Here is a 21,544-nt window from a genome sequence, read left to right as displayed (position 1 = left end):
TTGAGTTTTTACTAATAAAAAATAATACACTTTTTATTAACTAAATAGATCTTAAATCTTTATTTTTGTAGGTTTAAATGAATAGTTGGAATAAAAACATGCCAATTAGATTAATCATATTTTATTAAAATATTAAAATAAAATGCATTTCTCTATAAAAGCAAAAACAAAATTTATTTATTATTCTAATAATAAATTACAGAGCATTGCACTCTTTATTTTATCGGATACGGATTTGTATTTAATTATCACCAAGTTTAAGTGGAGTCTACTAAATATTAAGTGAGGACATGTAGGTAGTGTTTGTTTTAAAAGATTTAAATTGAGATTAAAAAACTAAAATACCGACATAAAATTTTAGCCTCTTTAATTAGTATATTTAAAAAGTTAAGACACAAAAAATTGTGATTTTATGAGAAAATAGACTAAAATTTTAATAATATTTTTTTAATAACTAAAGATATTTTATTAAATATTTTTATTTTATATTTATATTTATTTTAAACTAAATATGATATTAAAATATAACTCAATTTTGTATATTTTATACCAAATATAATACAAAATCTCTCTAACAGTGTCTCTCAATCTCAATCTCTCTTCCAAGTACATCTGCATAATTTAATGGACTTTTGTATCTATCTTTCTGTTCACACAATTAACATGTCTAAACTAACATCTGCATAATTCTTCAATATAATACACAGAACAAGACATGCACCATATGACACCATCTCTCTTTATGCTTATGGGTGAAAATCACTACCATGGGAAATATTTTTACTACCATGATTAGGATTTAGGATTAGCATGCATGATGATGGTAGATCTTCAATTCATAGGGCACATGTGCAACATGCAATTCATCATTTATCTTCAACTTTCCCTAAAGTACATAATTTCTTATTTTCTTATCAAGGGTAGGTATAGGTCCACCTTTTGGGGACTCTATCAAATTAAATGAAAAGAGTCCTTTAATTTGTGCATTGTGCTCCTTGGAAAGTAGTTTCCTTGCTTTCTTATTTTGTAACTGAAAAAGATCATATTTTGAGTACATCTTTGTTGAGTGGTGGTTTCAACTTTGATGCCAACAGAAGAAGGAAGTCTTTATGAGATGATATATTCATTGTGGTCTCATCTAACGTGGAAAGCTTTGTGTTTTTGGTGTTATTGTCTGGTGAGTGGTGGTGTCAAAACCAGAATTCAGAAATCCACAAGTGGTGAAGTTGAGATGCAGCTTTCACTTGCTGATGTGTCTTTCAGTTAGTGTGTAATAGAAATCAACTATAAGCCCCCCATTATTGAGTTTCCTATGTCCCTCTCTAATCTAATTCTAATTCTGACACATTATCATAGATTTTTCTTCAATTGTAAGATATTGCTCCATTTTATGCTATCCTTGCTTTTAATACATCTTTTTCCATTTTAGGCTTACTTTGCTTCAAAAATCACAAATTTATTCTATTTTAGAACTTCTTTTAGCTTTTGGCCAATTAAATATTAAGATGTTATTATCATGTTCGGTAATTATATTAACAAATACTAATATGTTTTGAAAAAAGTAAAGAGTGTAACTCTTTAAATTTTGTAGCTTTAATTGAAATGAGCTAAAAATATATGTAATTTTAGACACTAAAGTAAATGACAGTTACAGTTTTGGAGACCAAATTGGTGAATTGATGTCATAAGCAAAGAAGTTTTGACAAATTTGATATGTACATTGAATGTGGCTGATATTCTGATAATAATAACAGTAATAAATAATATTTGTAATTTGTATGGAAGGCCCTATAGCAATTGATGTGTTGGAATTAATATTTGACACCTTATATATGTTGACCAAATCTGAGCCGGACAATGGTGTCTTGGTGCTACACTCAGCAGTCAGCAGCAGTGTAGTCAATTTTGTTCACATAATGCCATGATGAAGGTCTTTTCCTATTCATATTATATTATATATATTATGATGATAAATAATAATAATGTGGTCATGAGAAGTTTATTGCTTTTTGAAATATTCTTTGGCCTGGAGCCAGAATAGCCAAAGGGTCATAAACAGATTTTCTTTGCAGAAAAGACTCCCACTTTGGACCAAAGTGGGCCTTCCATTCCTCCTGTGTGTTATAGTGGGGCAAGTACTGCTTCACTCCAAGATTGTTTCTTTCACAGTACTCCAATATCCTTCTGTTCTCACCTTCTATGTGCTCTATCCCATCATTTCCACTTGAATCTCCCACTGCAGATGCTAAAATTCCCACTAAGTAAAACACTTCTTCATCTGGTGTCACAACTGAGCTTCTATTGTCCCACCTACACACCAACAACAACATTATTTTTATTATTAATATCTTCATTTACTATTCTTTTCTTTTACTAGACCGCGTTTGGATTCTGCCTTTCTGTTACAGAATGGCAGAATACAGACGCAGTCTAGTAAGTTATTATCGAAGGATTGATTGATTGATTACTTTGATTTATTTACTGGATAGATAAGGACAGGGCCATTGCTGGTTTCAGTTAGGATATTCCCAAAGACAACTTGTGCAAACTTGTGTATATTGCTTCTTGGTACAAAGAGATTGAGCCATGGGTGTGGAACATCCCACAACCCTTTTGAACGCAGCTTCAACTCTGATACATGCACTCTGTCTAAGAACTCTACATATGTTACTTCTGTTAGGAACAGTGTTGATTCAATATAGTGCAGATAAGACAAATGCTTCTCAACTTCCTACATTAACAAACAAAATCAAACACATTACCAGTGTTAGTGAGTTCATATATTTCAACTACTGGTTTTAAATTTTGGTTACATTTGTAGTCACCTCACCTCGTTTACGAAATCGATATCTTGTGGATTGAAATACTTGGCTAATTCTAGGCAGAAGAGGGTTCTTCCATCTGACTTGAACTGATTAGCTTGAATTGGATCTTGAGGATTAAAGGTTGATCTCCAATTATTTAGGAGACCAGTTCTGTTTATTATCACAAAACCTTCAATGTAATCAAATGCATTATTGTTCTCTGAAGATATCAGTTTCTCTTGGTCTCTTGTGAATGCTGTGAAATCTGAATACAACACTCTGATCCATTTCACCATGGTAGGTGCTGGTTCAAGTAAAATTCTTGCCCTTGTTATAATGCCAAACTGCCCAAGACCCCCTAACACACTGTGAAACAGTTCACCATTCTCATCCTTGGAGCAGTTTACCACTTGCCCTGTTCCTGCACCAAAACAGAAAAAAATATATAAAATTAAAATAAAAAAATCTTGCTTGTCCCCAAAGTCAAGTAATCAGCAAAACAAGAAATCTTAAAGAAGCCTGAGAAAGTTTCTATAGAGACAAAAACGTTAGTTGTTGTGGTGGTTATAAAATTTGATTCTTCTTTTCTCTTGACCGTTGAATTTTGGTTGCAGCCGCAATACTGCTGTCTTAACAAGACAAGACTTAAAAGTATTGCGGATGCAGCAATATTCAACGGTTTTTTTTCTTTTTCTTTACTATTAATTACAATGCAACGAGAACTAACCAATCTACAAACCTGTAACAATCTCAAGCTGCTGAACATTACTGATCTGAGGACCGTGGCGGAACGCCTGGCCGCTTACGCCGGCGTTGGAGAGCGTGCCGCCAACGGTAAGATGTAAATAGTCCGTCCATGATCTCGGTGTTAAACCAAACCTAAGAGTCTCATGCAAGATGTTTATCCACAACTCACCACCGGAAACATCAACATAAGGAGAATCAGAATCAGAATCGGAATCTGAATCCGAATCAGAATCTGGTCCTAGATGTAGCTGCATTCCAGGTAGCTTAAGAGATTCCATGTTGATGACAATTCCATTGGGAGCTTGAGCCTGACCTTGGAGAGAGTGGGCATGGCCTCTTGCAGCAACAGTTAGGTGAGAAGTGGGTCCCATGAGCCACACATGCTTGATGGTGTTGGCAATGTCAGAAACTGATTCTGGATTCATAACTGCCATTGGTTGGTATTGGAACCTGTTTCCAAAGTCTTTAGCTGCATTTCTGAGGCTAGTTTCGTCAAAACTGAAGTGTCCACCACCAACTGCATTCAAAGAAAAAGAAGAAGCTGTGATGCTTGAAAAGCACCAATCAAACCTAGTAATAATGGTTACACAACTAAGGAACAAGATCGTGAAGCTTCTAAGGAACGCAATAATATTCATTTTCTTTTCTATGTTTGTTTATTACTAGTTAGAGTTAAAGGAAAGAATATATAGAAACTTTGGTAGTTGTTGTTGTTCAAAGGAAAAGGGATTAGAAGAAGAAGAAGAAGAAAAAAAGTGAGGGAATGAGGGTTGAAGTTAAGGTTTGGAGGTGAATTTAAAGAGGTTTTTTGTGAAGTGGTGATGGTGGCTGAGTCAACTCTTATTCACTCATTGGAGAGAATGCGTATGAAGACTGTCTACTTTGGAAACTAAATTAAATAGTTTTGAGATTCTTTTTTCTTTTTTTGTTTTTTTTTTTTACTTGCTTCTGGATTCTTTCTTTCTTTCTACCCTTTTTAAGAAGCTAAGGCTAAGGGATCATATTCATATATATGGAAAAGCAAAGTAAAGGAGAGAGATGTGAATAATGTTGAACAGTAGTAACCACATAGAATAGTAATATTATTCCAATAATAATCTCAACGACATGTGTTCCCAAGTTGCTGTTCATTAGTCCATTTAAGGATATGCTTTTCCCGATTTAGAAATCAGTCCTTTCTTTTTATTACAGTGCATATCATGGTTCTTACAAACTCTTATAACTATTCCTCATTCCTGTACCCTATACATAGGACATTATTCAATTCCAATCACAAAATTAAGCCTTTCTTTGCTTACAATTTCGATTTGTAATTTACATTAGTTTGAGTTGATTTCTCTTAGTACTTAAGCATTTGTGATCGAATAATGTCTCAATAGTTTACCGTAACAACTAAGGTAGAAATTCAAGTGCAATTAAAAGCTCATAATTAAGAATCGATAGATAACAATTTAATTAAATCTATTAATTTATTTAACGATTTTCAACCAACTAACTTCACGTGAAGTACAAATTGAGTTGAGTGAATTGGTTTGGAAGAGGTAAACATCGCGAATCCTAGAATGAGATTGGATGAGAAGGACTAGGAGGAAGAGAAGAGAGAATGAAGAAGAATTGGATTATATTCGAAACAAGTTGGGTGGGGTTGTGGTTTATGTTGGTCCCATGTGACACGTGAATGTCTTCATTTATTTGTGGGTAATTGGATTGGGACTATGCCCTCTTGGCCATTGATTGGGCTATGTAGGGTCCTACTCCTATATATGCTGAGAAGGGTGGCAATTGCAAAATACTAGCTTCAGACAAATTAATCAAACACCTCTGCTTTTAGTACAATATACTCTTCTTTCTGCTATATCAAATCTTTTGTACCTAGCTCTACCACAACTTTCATCTCATTCTCTTCTCTATACTCTATACCTTCATCAAATTTCATATTATATGCAATTTTTTAATTATTTTATGCTACACTAGTTTTAAAACTATGCTAGCTTGGTCCCATAATTTGCATTATATTCATATAAGATTTTATCATATTTCTCGCATAGATTTGTTTGAATTCTTTTTACGTTTACTTTTTAAATACTATCAATAAAAGACTTAACACATATTTAACTTATATTTTTTATCTTTAATTCTTATACTTCTTATACTATTATACTTGAACATTGAAATTTTTTAAAGATACCCCTTCATTTTCATTGAAATGCTATTTTAGACTAAGAGGATTTGTCAGAATTTTATAGACCGATCTTACAAATCTATATTCTACTGCTATTTTTTTTTGAAACAAAAGAAGCTCAACACATTAAAGTGAACCAGTCGTAGAAAAGAAAAGAAACATAAAGAGCAACAATCAAATTAAATCAACTCCCTGACATTATCAATACTTCTATCAGCCACCCACCGGATCACATCTACGCCACTCTGTGTAACTCAACACCGTCTTTGTTTATTATAATAGAAGTAACCCTAAATTCACATTTAAAACACTTTCTGTTTATTGTTTTATTTTTTATATTGATGAAAAAAGTTGTTCGTTATGACTATAATTTAAGAGTATATGATCGATGAGTGACATCAATAAGAAAATAATATTCACTCTCATATTCATTCTTCTTAAAGGATTAAAATACCCACAATTAATTATACAGAAGTTAAAAAAAAAATTATACGTGCTAACGTTTCATATTAATATTGTGTTAATGGTAGTTGAATTAGAAACGACAAAAATTTACAATTTATAAATTGAAGTGCTAATTTAATCATTTTCAAAAGTTAGAGATTATTTTATTAATGAGTTATAATTCAAATGGTATAATCTTTTCATCTTTACCTAGATGTCTCAGATTTAAATTTCACTCTAACTTTAAAAAGAGAAGAAGAAAAAATTAAAAACTATTTTAATGAATATTAAAAATTTTAAAGACCAAACTAGATATTATCTCTAAAGATATTAATATTATGGGTAATAAAATTAATTTATTTTTTTTAAATGTCAAATAAATTATAATTTATTATTATTATTATTATTATTATTATTATTATTATTATTATTATTTAATTTTGAGATCTTGGATTGTGAATATTTGGAATAGAAATGAAAATGATGATACAAAACCTACAAAAGAAAAAGTACAAAAGAGAATAACACAACCTCTAAAACTTGTGCTACACACACTTTTCTTAATTTTAATGTGTGCAAATGGATTACCCTAAATTTTTTATAAGATATATTGATATAATGAAAAAAATAGCCAATGGAGTATCTGTATAATGTATAATGTGTATAATGGGCTGTTTATTTGGTCCAATATGAATTAAAAATAAACATTTAGGATAAAATACTACTAATTTATTAAACAGAATACACTCATACTACTAATTTATCAAACAAAATATACATTATACAGATACTCCATTGACTCCCAATACTTCTTCCAATGAAAATTACTCTGATTTATTAGTTTTGTATTCATACAACCACGTCTTACATCAATAATATTTTATAGAATATTCTCAATCTTTAAAAATTAAACTATCGAAAATGATGAGAAGATAGAAAATTTGAAAGGGTAATGTTAGGTAGACAAAAAAAAACAGCCACAACTTGTCTTATTTAGCATTAATTAATTGTCGCAACAATTAATGAATGCTATATAAGACAAGTAATGACTGTTTTTGTTTGATTTTCTTTGGTTATCAAACATTTTCGAATTTAAAAATTGTGATGGATTCTTAGCATATGTTTGTCATTCTAATTATCCTACTTACAAGCACATATTCCATGAGTACATTCATGAAGGAACCTTTGAGGAGATATAATCTTTCAGTAAGTTACAATCTTATAAAGAGGTGTAATATTTTAAATATGACTTTTCATTCATTTTGAACATATATCACACAATCGCCCACTATTTTTAAAATTTCTCAACTTTATATCATCCCGAAAATCTTATACTTTCATTAATTAGTGGTCACTTGTTCTAATTAAAATGGTAGACAAATTTAATTTGTATTCATTTAACTCATATGTTTTTTTTTTATGGTTTTCGAATTACTATTTACCTTGGAATAGATAAATCTTTTAAGTACTTGCTGTTACTCTAATTATGTTTTTTTTTGGTCGTATTAAACTCAAGACTTTGATATGATGAGTTGGCTTTTTACTATTATTGCTGATCATTTAACATATATGAATTTTAGTCACATTCTTATTAATGTTTCAAACATCAAATTTCTTGTTAATTTCTTGTTTAAAAAAAAAACGTTTTAAGCGTTTTTATCTAAATAGCTCTCTTTTGTTAATATTACAAATGTGAAGAGTGTATTATATGAAATTAGTCGAATATTAAAAAAAGCAAGAAAGAGTAAGAAGTAACTTATTATCTTAAAATTTTGATTGGATGTGATATCTTCTCATCTTATATTCTCTCACCTAATTTCTTTTCGAAATCTCTCGAAAACTCCCTAAGATAACCTAACAAATCCTTTTGTTAAAGGATCAATGTATAGTCAGTGTCCCTGGTTTCAATCAAACTAAAATTTTATGCAACAATTGTAAACCATTCTAACAAAAAATTTATATGTTGCGTTCTCAACCATACATGTATTTTTCCTTCAATTTGTCTCATAATTTTTTTGTGCTGCCAACCATGCCATTGAAAATATGTCCGGTGTATATATAGTTATCATTATTCTACTTCGTCATCCTTAAATCCAGTGGTCTTCCCTTTAAGGCTTTAGTATAGTAAATACATATGCGACTTTTTATATTGTGAAAAGAAATTAAAGTTTTTTTTTTTTTTGTTAATCTCATAAAATTTCTATCATCAAATCTTTTCAATTTGACAAAGTTCTAAAGTTATATATATCCTTAATTGTTGCGGAAGCTGTTTTTTCCTTGATGTTTTTAAGCCTAAACATGGTGAGAACTTGATTGTGAATATTTGGGATAAAGATATAGAACCTGCGAAAGGAAGATTATTTGGGAAAGAAAATAGCACAACCTATAAAGGTGTGTTATATATACATTTTTTTTTTAACTTAACTCATCACCCACCAATCCAAATTAAAGTGTACAAATACGTTACCGACGAGTTTCTTATAAGATAAAATAAAAATAGTTTTTTTTTTAATACTCATTCAAAAAAGATTTATACCAAATATTACAAAATAATATTTTCTAATCTTTTATTTTGCACATAAAATAAGTGTTGAAAAACTTGAAATAGAGAAAATAAAAAATCTAAAAATTATGGTAGATTCTTATCATTCAGATTATTTTATTTATAGACACATATTCTATGACTAAATTTAAGAAAAAAATAATACTTTTAAGAAGATACAATCCTTCAATAATAAATTTTAGATTTGTGAAAAATATAACACTTGAACACGACTTTTCATTTATTTTAAAAATATATTTCACAATTATAGTTTAATCAATTATTTATGATTAAACTGTTGGAATTTAATATTTTAGAATCTAAATTAATAACACCCTACAAAAATTACATTGGAATTTAGTTAAAATAGAAGAGTCAACTAAATGTGATGAGAAATATTATGATAAATAATAGTTAGAAAATTAAAACAAAGCATAGCACGTGGTTGTATTGCTATAGGATAAGATAGGATGTGTCAGTAAGTGTTTATAAGAATTTCAACCTTTTTTTAACGATAGTACTTTCACTATACTGTCTGAGTCATGACCCTAGCTATTGTTGATCCATTGCCAACTACAACCATGTCCAATGAAAGATTTTGCAGCTTCATAGGGTAGCATCTTTATCCCATAACGGCCAAATCAATTTGTCATTTCATTTGATATTGCTGAAAATTGTAAATGCTTTTATAGTCTTATATGTATGTTTGCTTGAGATTATCTTGACCATTTATATGGAAAAACCTATTCCTTGTTTTCTATGGGAAAATAACGATATAACCCAAGAGGCAATAGACCATAGGTTATACATACAATCAATAATAATGTCTCGCGTCTTGTTGAGTAAAAAACATAAACATTATCTTTCTTTATCTTTTTATTATCTATGGTTGGCGTGTCCACTACTCTGTTAAAAGATATTATTAGGTTCGTTACATAGTTATGAGTGTTGTTTCAAGTTAGTATTTTTAATTTTTTTTTTAAATTTGATATTACTTATATTTTATCACCTTGTATAGTTTTAAAAAGAAATTGATTTTGATATACTGTAAAATAGTTTATATATATATTTTTAATAATATAATATTATATCAATAAAAATAATATCTTTTTTACATTAATTATGTAAATGATCATCTAAAAAAATAGATGTAATTGTATAAAATATTTTATAATATATATCAAAATTAAACTAAATTCTAAAAAAATACACTTTTTAAACAATTTTTTTCTTGATAGGAAATTATCAGCCCCAAATACTATATTAGTAGAAATTCACATGCAATTGTCTTTATATAAAACTGTTAGTTAAAAAGCGTTAGATGATTTGATATGATAACGGTTCTCAACTATTAATTTCACACGAATACAATCTCATCAATACAATATTATAGAATTTCATCGTCCACCTTAATTATTATTTTTTGTGCGTTTGTTATTTCTTAAGTTCTTAGAACTCACCATTTTTAATTATTTTCTCATTTCTCGTCTTGAAAAGTATATTCTTATACGTATAGTTACTAAATTACTTAGTTAAAAGAATATGGTTAGTTGGTGACATATACCTTCTTTAATTTGTTTATTAATATCATTCCATATTGTAGGGTAGAGTTTAATGAAGAGTTGTAGGGTTTATGTATATATATACAGAATCTATTGAATTTTGTATGAAATAAAATGCATGACACATACAGGATCATGAAATGATGAAAAAGTAAGTAATTAACATTATCATTGCCGCGTTTTTATATTAAGATAGATAAAGGGCTTGGTATGGCACCTCAATATATATAATGTTCATGCACATGTTCCCAATCAAAACTTCATCTTTAAATCTTCTTTGCTTGCCATTGTAAATAATAAATTGATATTATTGTTAGAATTTGACTTATACAACACAGGGTTATCATTGGCCTATGCATGTATGGTATCCCCTCTCTAGTGTCAAAATGTGAACACAATTGACATAGTCTTGCTGGTGGCGGAAAACCTAATCCTATACTTGATCATGACTTTGCTTTTATAGAATAATTTAACTCGACGAGTGTAGCTCATCATAACCGACTTATTTTCTAAATTTCATCTTAAACATTAAGACTGAATTTGTTTTCGGATGAGATATTGATGTGTGTGACAAATAAAATATAAACAGAGATATTGTATTTATTTTAATAAAAAAATATTGAAACACTAATAAAAAATATATTTTATTTTTAATTTTTTTATTATTTTTATAATTATATTTTTTATTATTTTTTAAATTTTTTAATAAAAAAATAAGAATAAATTAAATTTTTATAATTTATTTTAGTTTATCATTAAATAAAATACAAGAATACTAATTTTTGTATATCTATCTTTTATCTTTTGTTCTTAATATTTTATTTTATCCTATTTTCAGAACTAAACGCAATGTAAAAAATTTTAAATTTCGAATAAGTAGTTATCACATTTATTAAAGTGCTTATAAATTAGTACAGTAACGAATTAATCACTAATATAGTAATACATTAATCAATAAATTATATAGACATCATGAAGACATTAATGAATAAATTAAGTTAAAATAATGATAATAAAAACAAATTAAAGACAACATAAAGAGAGAAATTATTGTTATAGGGAGGGTAATAATAATGATGTGGGAATACTCCATAACACGTATAGTGAATGATAGGCACATAATGGGGCCTATAAGTGGGGATTGATGGTTGGATTGTGGAGAGCAGAATCCCCTTTTGGGCAGTGAAAAATCTCAAGATTATGAAACAATAATCAACAATTGTCATATTTAACAATCAATGGGCGGCCAGAAAGGCAAAATCTTTTAATTTCTTTTTTTACAAAAAAGAAAAATGTTGAATGATTTAACATTAATATAAGACAAGAATGCCACATCGGTTTTATGTGAGAGTGTTTGATAGGATGGTCAGAGATTTGTCAAAGTGGGATAAGCTAAGAAGAACCCTACAACGTTAAAATAAAGAAGATCTATCTCACAGGGTTAGGAGCATGTGCCATTACATAAGATCAGATCTCACTCCTACACACAATCAATTTAGTGAAAATGAGTTCAATTTTGAGCTAGTTATTAGAAAAAAGGTTGAAACTCTATTTCATTTTATTTTTGAAAAAAAAATATGGTAGCTAGTATTTATCATTCAAATTTCAACAGTTTTTTTTTTCCCTAAAGATAGAGGACTCAAATCTGCAACTTTTTAGATGAATATGAAAAGACTATACCATTTGAAATATAATTCATTAGCTTCAAATTTTAACAGTTCAGATCTTCTTATTTTGTCTTTTTTAATTAAAAAATCTATTCATTTAATTTTTTTCATTAAATATAATATATACATCTTCATACTCATATTCATATTATTATACAGATTATATGTCTGAGTTAAGATTTACTTTTAAATGTTCTTTATTAAATAATAAAAAACATTGTATTTTTGTTAATTAAATAATTTTTTATTTATTATATTTATATTAATAGTTCATATTTAGTATTTAGAATTTAAAATTTATGATTTAAAATTTAAGATATTCTATTTTTATTTCTCTTTTTTTATCTTTAATAACAAAATAATATTCAGAAACGTTTCCTTTTTAATTATTTTTTTAGAATGCATTAGTATTTGTCCTCATTTAAAATATAAGAAATAAATATTGATTTAATGTTCAAAATAAAGATGAGCAACAAAGTATTCTTATTACTAAAGGATATAATCAAAACCGTGGGAATAATATATTACATATAGTAGTATTATTCTTAATTATCATGTAACCATATCTCACTTTATCACACTTTAGGGATGCGAGGATGTCTCCTTGTCTCATACCAACCATAATAAGAGAATAATAAAGGTGTAAATGATAAAATTCATTCTTAACCTTATATATATATATATATATATATATATATATATTATTGTTTATCGTGATTACTCTTCGTTATCATCACCAAGAAGAAGGAAATTAAAGTTGATGTTATTTGAATATGTTTATTATATTATTGGAGACTTTCATTTCAATAATTTTAAGAAATGATGTGTATGGACTACGGTTGAATGCTAATATGTTCTAACAAAAATAAAAAGTGGAGAACACCTTAAATTCTAAGTAGTAGATCTCTGAATCTTAAATTATAAATTTTAAAATTTTAATATGAATTATTGATGTAAAAATATAATAAATAAAAAATTAAGATTTATTTAATTAATAAAAAAATATAACATTTTTTATTTAATAATAAGGAACATTTAAGAATAAGTCGACCTGTATTTGATTAAGTTATCATCTTTTTTATAAATGAAAAACGCTAATAAGAATCAATATTTTTAGTGGACAAAAATAAAAAATGACTAGTTTACAAGGAAAAAGTTGTTAATTCCTCTAACATTTGTGATTATAAATTAATGAATTACACGTAAGAGTTCAAAATATAAAGATCGATCTATATATACTATATATCATTGCGGATACAAAGAAAAACTTTCGCCATGAAATTATTAAAATATTTTTCTTGTTTATTATTATTAGCCACCTACCTTGCCACATCTACCAGTTTGCCACATCATATTCAGTACTGATGAATAAATAAAATCTCTATATTTATTCATGTATTATTATTCATCAAACGCCAAAAATAGATTAAAATCTAAACTATGATTAGATCATGTTTTGGGAACAATAAAGAGAAGACTTTTTTGTTTTCTAAAAGCTAATCATGTTTAGATAAATTTTTGAAAATAGATTATAATGGAACTAATTAATAATTAGAAAAGTACATAGAATCAAGAGGTGACTAATATGTTTGAAAAACTGCTCCTAGAATCACGAAGCACAAACTAAAACCCGATCTTTTACGGAGTCCAAACACATTTTAGCTGGATTTTTGCTGATATGCTTTTGGTTCCCTAATATTGTTGTTAATAATTTTAAGATAAAAATAGCTTATAAGTGAAATTAATATTTTGAAATTTAAGAGTATAAGTAAAATTTTATTATTTTTAAATTATAATAATTTTATCAATTTAACCTCAAATCTTAAATATTAAATCATATAAACAATTTTTCATAGCTATATTTTTGCAATTATACCACTTAAAATAGTTTTTTTTTTCATACATTCCAAATACAATAGATTATCTTAAAACCATTTTTTATTTAAAATATTCAAACATAAATTAAATGTCATACATATGCTTGATTATTTTAAAAAGTAGTTATACAATAATAATTACTAAAATAAATTTAATTTGTCAGCGCTCCCAAACACATCCTAATTCATTTTTGGTGACTTTTTATGGGTAAAATAAAACCTATATTCACTTTGTAAAAGAGTAATTAATAAGACGTATACAACTGAAATAATCACACCAGACAAAATACAAGGTAACTTAATATAACTATGTGCATGAACATATATATACACATGCATATAACTTAAAATAACTATGGCCTTTTAAGACCACACATTATTCATTTATTTTTCCCTATCATAACCAGCTGGCTATTTCATGCATAACATATACGTCTTAGTCTAATAAATATATATAGCTATATATGATCTCACATAATTATTGGTATACATCATATCATTTAATTTTGAGCATAATCTATCTCTCCAAGGACCACCCTCCAATATATATATATATATATATATGAAATAGATTCTGATTTATAATGATTTTTTTTAAATATCTTTTAGGCGGATAGATAAAGAATTAATATATCACAGTTAAAGTTCTATTTTAGAGTTTGTTACTAGTTAACGAAATATTATATACATAAAGATAGATTCGAATTTTTAATACTTATTTAATGGATGAGTGAACTAACCACAAATCAAAATTTATTATTTGGCGTATAATTAACAAAGCTAAATTTTTAACGAAAAATCTCGGAAAATAAAAAATTTTAGCCAAAAATGATTAAAAGTGATTATTTTGACTTTATTTAATACATTTTATAATAAATAAAGACTAAATAAAAAAGTTTAAATTGTTTAAAATGTTTTTTTGAATCTCTTTAGTATTACCGTATTTTGAATTTGTATATACCAATAAGGTAAATGTTATATATGGTGTCTAAAAAGTGGTGTCTATTATTAAAAAGGATTAAAAAATAATATTTAATTTAAAAGATATAACAATAAATAATTTTTAAAAAATTAAAACTTACTACAAATGATAAAATAGACAAAATTTAGATACCAACTTTTAGACACTATAGGATTGACCTACCATAATTATTATTCCAGCTCTGCAAAAGGGATAGTTACTTCCAACAGTGTATATAAATGCAAACCAACTCAGTGGTCAGTTCACTCGTCCGCAAAAAAAAAGTGTATATAAATGCAAATGATATGGGATTGAAGCCTCCATTAATTTTGAGAAAGATGGTTGTATATATAATGGAATTAGTAGGATTATGATGGTGGCTATGAAAGAGGAAGTAGATCATCATCAATGATAGGCCACCTTAATATGTTTGCGTGCTAAATATTTATTATGAGACATACTAGTATTAAATTCATCTCAGTATCAAAGATATTTTTATTTTCTTATATATTATTATTTTTTTAATTTGTCTGCATCATATTCTTTTGACTTGGTTAACTTCACCCAATAAGCTCTCAACATTTATGACTCAATAATAACATATAAATGCATGATATGACTAATGATGATTAAAGAATTGAAATTGAAAGAGAAAATCATGTTTTTTATTATTATTATTATTATTTAAATCTCATATATAGTTTGAATGATTTTACTTTTTGCCTTATTGATCATATTTTGCTGCCTCTAATGTATGCCTTTTTTATAGCATGTCGTAGCAGCAGTGTGTGTAGCATCATGCGTGGAACTCACTATGAATTGAAGGTCCCCAGCAGCCTCGCTGGACATATGTGTTCAAAAGAATAAAGTAGCCCATTGGAAAGAAAAACATACTACTTACTTAAAATAAATAAGGGATAAACTACTAAAATAGTATAAAAAAATCTATATTACTGACAAAAAGATTTTTAAGAATGTTATAAAATCATAAGAAAAAAAAATTAGATATTAAATATATATTTTTAAAAAAAATTTAGAGATTAAATTTTGATCTAATTTTTTGTAATTATTATTAAAAAAATAAGATTTTTATCTTTAAAATTTGGTAATTTTTTGTCGAGTGAATTTTAAAAAGAAATTATTGTGAATGACTATATTTTTTGAAAAACAAAAAATCTAAACATTAAATTTTGCTCTAAATTTTTTTTATACACCTTCTATTTTATAATAAAATCTTTTTTATTTAATATATTTTATAATATATAGCAAGGAATTTTGGACTTATATCAAAATAATATATACGGGCATAATAAAGCTAAGGTTGGTTGAGTTTTGAAGTGATGGAGAAGTTTAAATAATATTTACGGTAATACTAGAGAGACAAAAAAAAAAAAAAACAATCAGAACTTGCCTTATTTAGTATTCATTAATTGTCGCAACAATTAATGAATGCTAAATAAGGTAAGTTATGCCTCTTTTTGACTAATTTTTTGTTGTTACTAAACATTTTCAAATATTTATATGAAGTTATATAGATTAAGATTTTAGTGCCATGGGCTCATCACCATACCATAAAAACAAAGAAAAATATACATGATTGAATATTTATATCTGAAATTAAATAAAAAAGAGAAAAGAGTAGAGTGACAAAAGCAATGAATCCAGATGAAAACTGTTCAGTTGTTTGCTGACCTGGGTGCTGATTATGGAGGGGAAGGCTTCGCCAGCAAGTCAACGGTTGATTGGTGGGTGGAACCACCTGCAAGGACACTCTGATGCCTAAGTTAATATCTGTATGATGATGCGGTTACTTTTAGGGTAACAGTGACGTACTTGGGAAGAAGGGTAGATCCCTTTCCCGTATCCTCATTCATCTGGGTGGGCCTCCCACCTTCTTAGGATCCGGCCCCTTTTCCAATTTCGGCCAGCTGTTGAATTTTTTCTGAAAAAAGTTCGTGTCCCGTGGAAAACGTCTACCCGTATGGAATGGGACGAGCATTCGTTTATTGGGTCGTGTGTGAGTTACGTTGGGTTAGGCCAAAACAGAAATTGATACACAAAAATAAAGTATGTACACTAAAAAAATTATTGAGTGTGACTATTTAAGATTTGTTTTAATCTAATATTTAATAAAAAAATATATGTATATTAAAATTTAATTACTGGATTGTGTGTGTATATATATGTGCGCGTGTTGTTGTTGTTGAGTTAAAAAGTAAATAAATAATATTTTTTGGAATGACAATATTATTTGAACTATGAATGAATAGTCCAAATTATTCGTGTTGTTTAATATTTGTCTTAATCTAAAATTAATATGTAATAAGCCCAAATTTAAACCTTGGACAAATTGTCCTCAAAGAAAAAGGATAAGAAATTTGCTTATATTGAAAAAAAAAAAAACTGCAAACTTAGAGACAAAATATGAAAAAATGATAACATTCTTGTATTAACGATTGGGATAAAAATAAAAGATATAAATAATATCATATCAGCACACTAGATAAAAACCATATAAACAAGGACTGTTGAGTTTGAAAAACTAAAGCTTGATCAAAATGATGAATAAATATTATTGGGTGATTATCAATTGTTTGTATAATTTGTTTAGTTAAGTGCGCAAAAATTAATTTGAATTGAAACCAACCCGGTAAGCAAGCTCACAAACACAAACACATTAGCCAACACAAAGCTTAACTATACATTCACTCAAATATTGATCCATGAAGGCTGAAAAAGCAGAATCATAAGAAAGAAAGAAATCAAACCTAGTCCAAATAAAGATCCAAGTCCAAGTCGGTGATCACTCTCAAACCCATCTCTCTTCAACCGGGTAAACAACTCAAAATTCAATTGAACTTTGTTTCACTTCCACCGAACACAATCCTTCTCTCTTCTCTCTCTTTCTTATCTTCTCTATCACATCAAGTCACTGAACCAAGAAAGAGAAAGAGGAAAGATCTGAAATTAGGGCTCAACAAAGAACCAAAAGCTTATTTTCAATTTCAAGCAAGAAGAAGGGCTACAACAAAAGAAGCAAATCCCATTCAGATAGAACATCTTCAAAAGTTACTTTCCACATTTGTGCTACACCAAGAAACCGTGAAGAAATCTACTGAGTTTCAAGCATAAATCAAGCAACCATGAAAAAGAAGAAGTCAATAGTGCTCTACCTTAAATCCACGGTCCAAAACCAAATTTGGAGCCAAAGAAAAGATTCACGATCAAGATCAAGATCAAAGGAACTTGAAGAAAAATGATGAAAGAAAAATGTATATTGCATGTCAAAAAGTCGGCCTTTTCTCTCTCCATTGACCACGCCGCTACAAGTTCTGATGAAGGAGGAAGAAGACAATCCAAGTGTTGAACTTGGTTCAAACCTTGAAGGTTTCACTCTTCTATAATAAAGGTGAACAACCAATGGTTGAACAAGGAGAGTGGAATAGAATACTTGGTTCTGTTCTCATAGCTTCCTAAACTATTCTAAGTTCTTCTCCTTCGTGGTTACCATTTTGTTTTTCTTTTTCTCAGTATAGTCTGTCTGAGTCTCATTGAAAAAGGCAAGTATGGTGAGGTTTGTAAGAAGAAAATCAATGAGTGAAAAACGACAATGATCTAGACTTGGAGAAAAAGCCATAGTTATCTCAGAAATTCTTTGTATATTTTTCTATTTTGTGTCATGATCCTATGGGGATTCCCTTGCAAGTTGGGTTATCACTTTGCTGTTGAAAGTTACGGTGAGTCCTAATCAAGTCCAGGTTGGGTTAGAATCTGGACTTGTTCCAAATAGGATTGGGGTAAATCCTAGGAAGAATTGGTGAATATAATTCTATTGAAAAGATAGTGAAATTCTGTCACAGTTGTGATGGAGACTGGATGTAGGTTACATTGCACTAGGTAGCTGAACCAAGATATATCTGTGTGTCAATATCTACACTCATCTCTATTTCTGATTCTGCACAACAGGAGACAAAACAAAAGAATCTCCTACCGAGTTAAGAGACAAAGCCAAAATATGTCATGAATTCTCTCAACAGAAAGCAAGTTCACACGAGAAAGAAAAAGGGGCCAAGATTCAACCTCCTTCTCTTAGCCACTGATAACCATCAAGAACAATTTTGCAATTCATTTGAATTCATATAATTCACTTGGCTAAGTTTGTTGGCTTTGACGAACTTGATTTGAGTTCACTGGATTTAATGGGTTTGGTTTGAATTCACAGGAAATGACAAATTGACAATTGGTTTGAGATGGCTGGTTTTGGTGAACTTGGTTTGAGTTTGCGGGAAATGGTAGGCTTGGTTTGAATTCACTAGAATTGGTATCTATAATCTGGTTTGGTTATAATGAAAATTCTATTATTATTTTTGGTGGATTTTATTAGACATAATTTTCATTGTATTTGGAAATTAAATTAGAATATATAGTTTAATAAAACTATGAAAAATGAGAAAATAAAATATGAAGAATTTTTATTATTTTGTTATTGTTTAATGGGAGAACAATGCTATCTATTTATACTAATTATTAAACTGATTTTGAATTTTAAAATAAGTTAAAATAACCATAACTAAACTAGAAGCGCAGACGGAACTGCCGGAAAGAAGATGTGCAAACGGAACTGTCGGAAAGAAAAAGTACAGACGGAACTGCCGGAAAGAAGATGTGCAGACGGAACTGTCGGAAAGAAGAAGTACAGACGGAACTGCCGGAAAAAGGAGGTACAGACGGAATTATCAGAAAAAGGAGGCACAGACGAAACTGCCGCGGGAAGGAGCCGTAAACGGAACTGCCTCGGGAAGGAGGCGCAATAAGAGAAAGGTACATAATAAGAGAGGGGGTGCATAGAGCACGGTAATTTGGATCCATTCGAATCAGAAGGATAAGATGAAAAAGATGGATTATTTGATGAGGTGAAAAAGTATCAAATCTGTAGGAAGAACGAAATTATGTTTATCATGGTGATTTCTCACAGGAAATATGATAACTTATATATCCTCCTCAAGGAGGATATCATGACTCTAATATCATAATAAAACCGTGAAAGAATAAGAAAAGAAAAGATGAAAATTTTTTATTGTATGTTATTATTGTTTGGGAGAACAATGCTATCTATTTATACTAATTACTAATTTAATTTTAAATTTTAAAATAAGCTAAAATAACTAGAATCTCTAGAGATTCTGTTAGAAAAAAAAAAGCATAGCTAACTTAAAAAAAATAAACATAACAAATTTTGTTTCTGAACAAAAATAAGATAACAAATAAAAATAAAATAAGAATTTAATATAATTGTCTCATCTTTTCTATCATTTTTTCATGCTATTTTGTTTATGAGCGTTATGAGGCAACTCGAAAATCTTCTGCATTATTCTGTTTTTGCATTATGGATCAAAAGGGGTAAAAAGTATTAAGTTATTTGATTTAACCCCTTTTTCAGGGTCTAAGTGAACTATTAATTAATATTTATAATGTACAAATACTAATACGAAGATAAGATATGACACAACACACAATATATGGACACACGAATTTTAAATTTTTATAAGTCACATAAACACAACATATATATAAAATATAAACTATTTTTTAAATAAATTATAATAAAATTTTAATATTTAAATTTTAATTTGTTAATTATTTTTAATATTTTTAAATTATATAAAATATTTAAAATATTTTTTTTCATAAATAATATATACTTTTTCTAAACTCATTTCAAGAATACATATTAATAATAAGATTGTGCATGCTGACATGTTATGATATTTAGGTATAGTCAGAAGTGTTCGAAAAAAATTATTTTTTATTAAGATATGGTTAGACACCAAAAATTAAATATGTCAGATGAATGTCAATAAATATTATGTTTAAAATATATTCAACATACAAACAGAACAACTCAGCAAAATGTCCAACATAATCAAACTTGACCGTTTAGAAAAATATTCATAGCCAACATAATGACCTACACACTAACCAAAGGATAGTCCAACCACAAACCTGAGCTTTTTTCAATGGAATCGTCTATCCATATTAGAAGTAAAGAATGGGATCTTTGTTTAGATAAAAGAAAAGCGCTTATTTATGACCAATTAGCAATATATTTGTTATTGATGATGGTGATAAATTTGAGATTTCACTGCAACTAAAATGTGAGATATTTATTAATTTGTTAGTTGTTTGTGAGAAAATTGCGATGCAATTGTGTTAATATGGTGAGTGATTGATTATTGACTAATAAATTAACAAGACTTCTTAATTACACTTTCTCATTAAAAATAGTTTTAGATTAATGACAAATTGTTACAAATTTTATTAATAATTTTTAAATATTAACTTTATATTTGCTATAAAATGCGACATATTTGTGTGACATTAGCGAATAATTTGCAACGGATTAGATAAACACAGGTTGTCGCTATATGATTTAGTATTCTATTTTATCTATAAAATTAACTTCAATTTAACGACAATGTAATTACAACAAAATTTGTCACTAATTTCTGACGACTTTTTAATCTATTACTTTCACTAATTTAGTGGCCATCATTTTTGCCTCCTTATTTTTATGATGTGAAATTAACAAAAAAAATATCGGTTGTTAACAAGAGTTTTCTGACTATTTTTATGATTAGCTAATTAATCGACCAACTTCTAGCCATATATATCCCAATTCTACTCGAAAATAACAAAAATCAATTAATAATCGGCCAACAAATTAAGGATTCACACATTATTCAAGAGTTCATTAGGCA

General features: G+C 28.2%; 1 protein-coding gene across 1 annotated transcript; it reads right to left on the bottom strand.

Moving 5' to 3' along the window:
* Positions 1-1,761: 1,761 nt before the first annotated feature.
* On the bottom strand, positions 1,762-4,318 carry CKX6 (cytokinin oxidase/dehydrogenase 6). Its single transcript, XM_016332491.3, has 4 exons — positions 3,544-4,318; positions 2,831-3,225; positions 2,469-2,731; positions 1,762-2,310 (listed from the first exon to the last, which is right to left on the bottom strand). The coding sequence occupies exons 1-4, from the start codon at positions 4,187-4,189 to the stop codon at positions 1,989-1,991; spliced, it is 1,626 nt and encodes a 541-aa protein (XP_016187977.1). The 5' UTR covers positions 4,190-4,318; the 3' UTR covers positions 1,762-1,988.
* Between the last annotated feature and the right edge of the window lie 17,226 nt (positions 4,319-21,544).

This window comes from Arachis ipaensis, chromosome B3 (genome assembly GCF_059453495.1).
Source record: "Arachis ipaensis isolate K30076 ecotype BB chromosome B3, ASM5945349v1, whole genome shotgun sequence".
NCBI lineage: Eukaryota > Viridiplantae > Streptophyta > Magnoliopsida > Fabales > Fabaceae > Arachis > Arachis ipaensis.
This window is presented reverse-complemented; position numbering and strand designations above follow the sequence as displayed.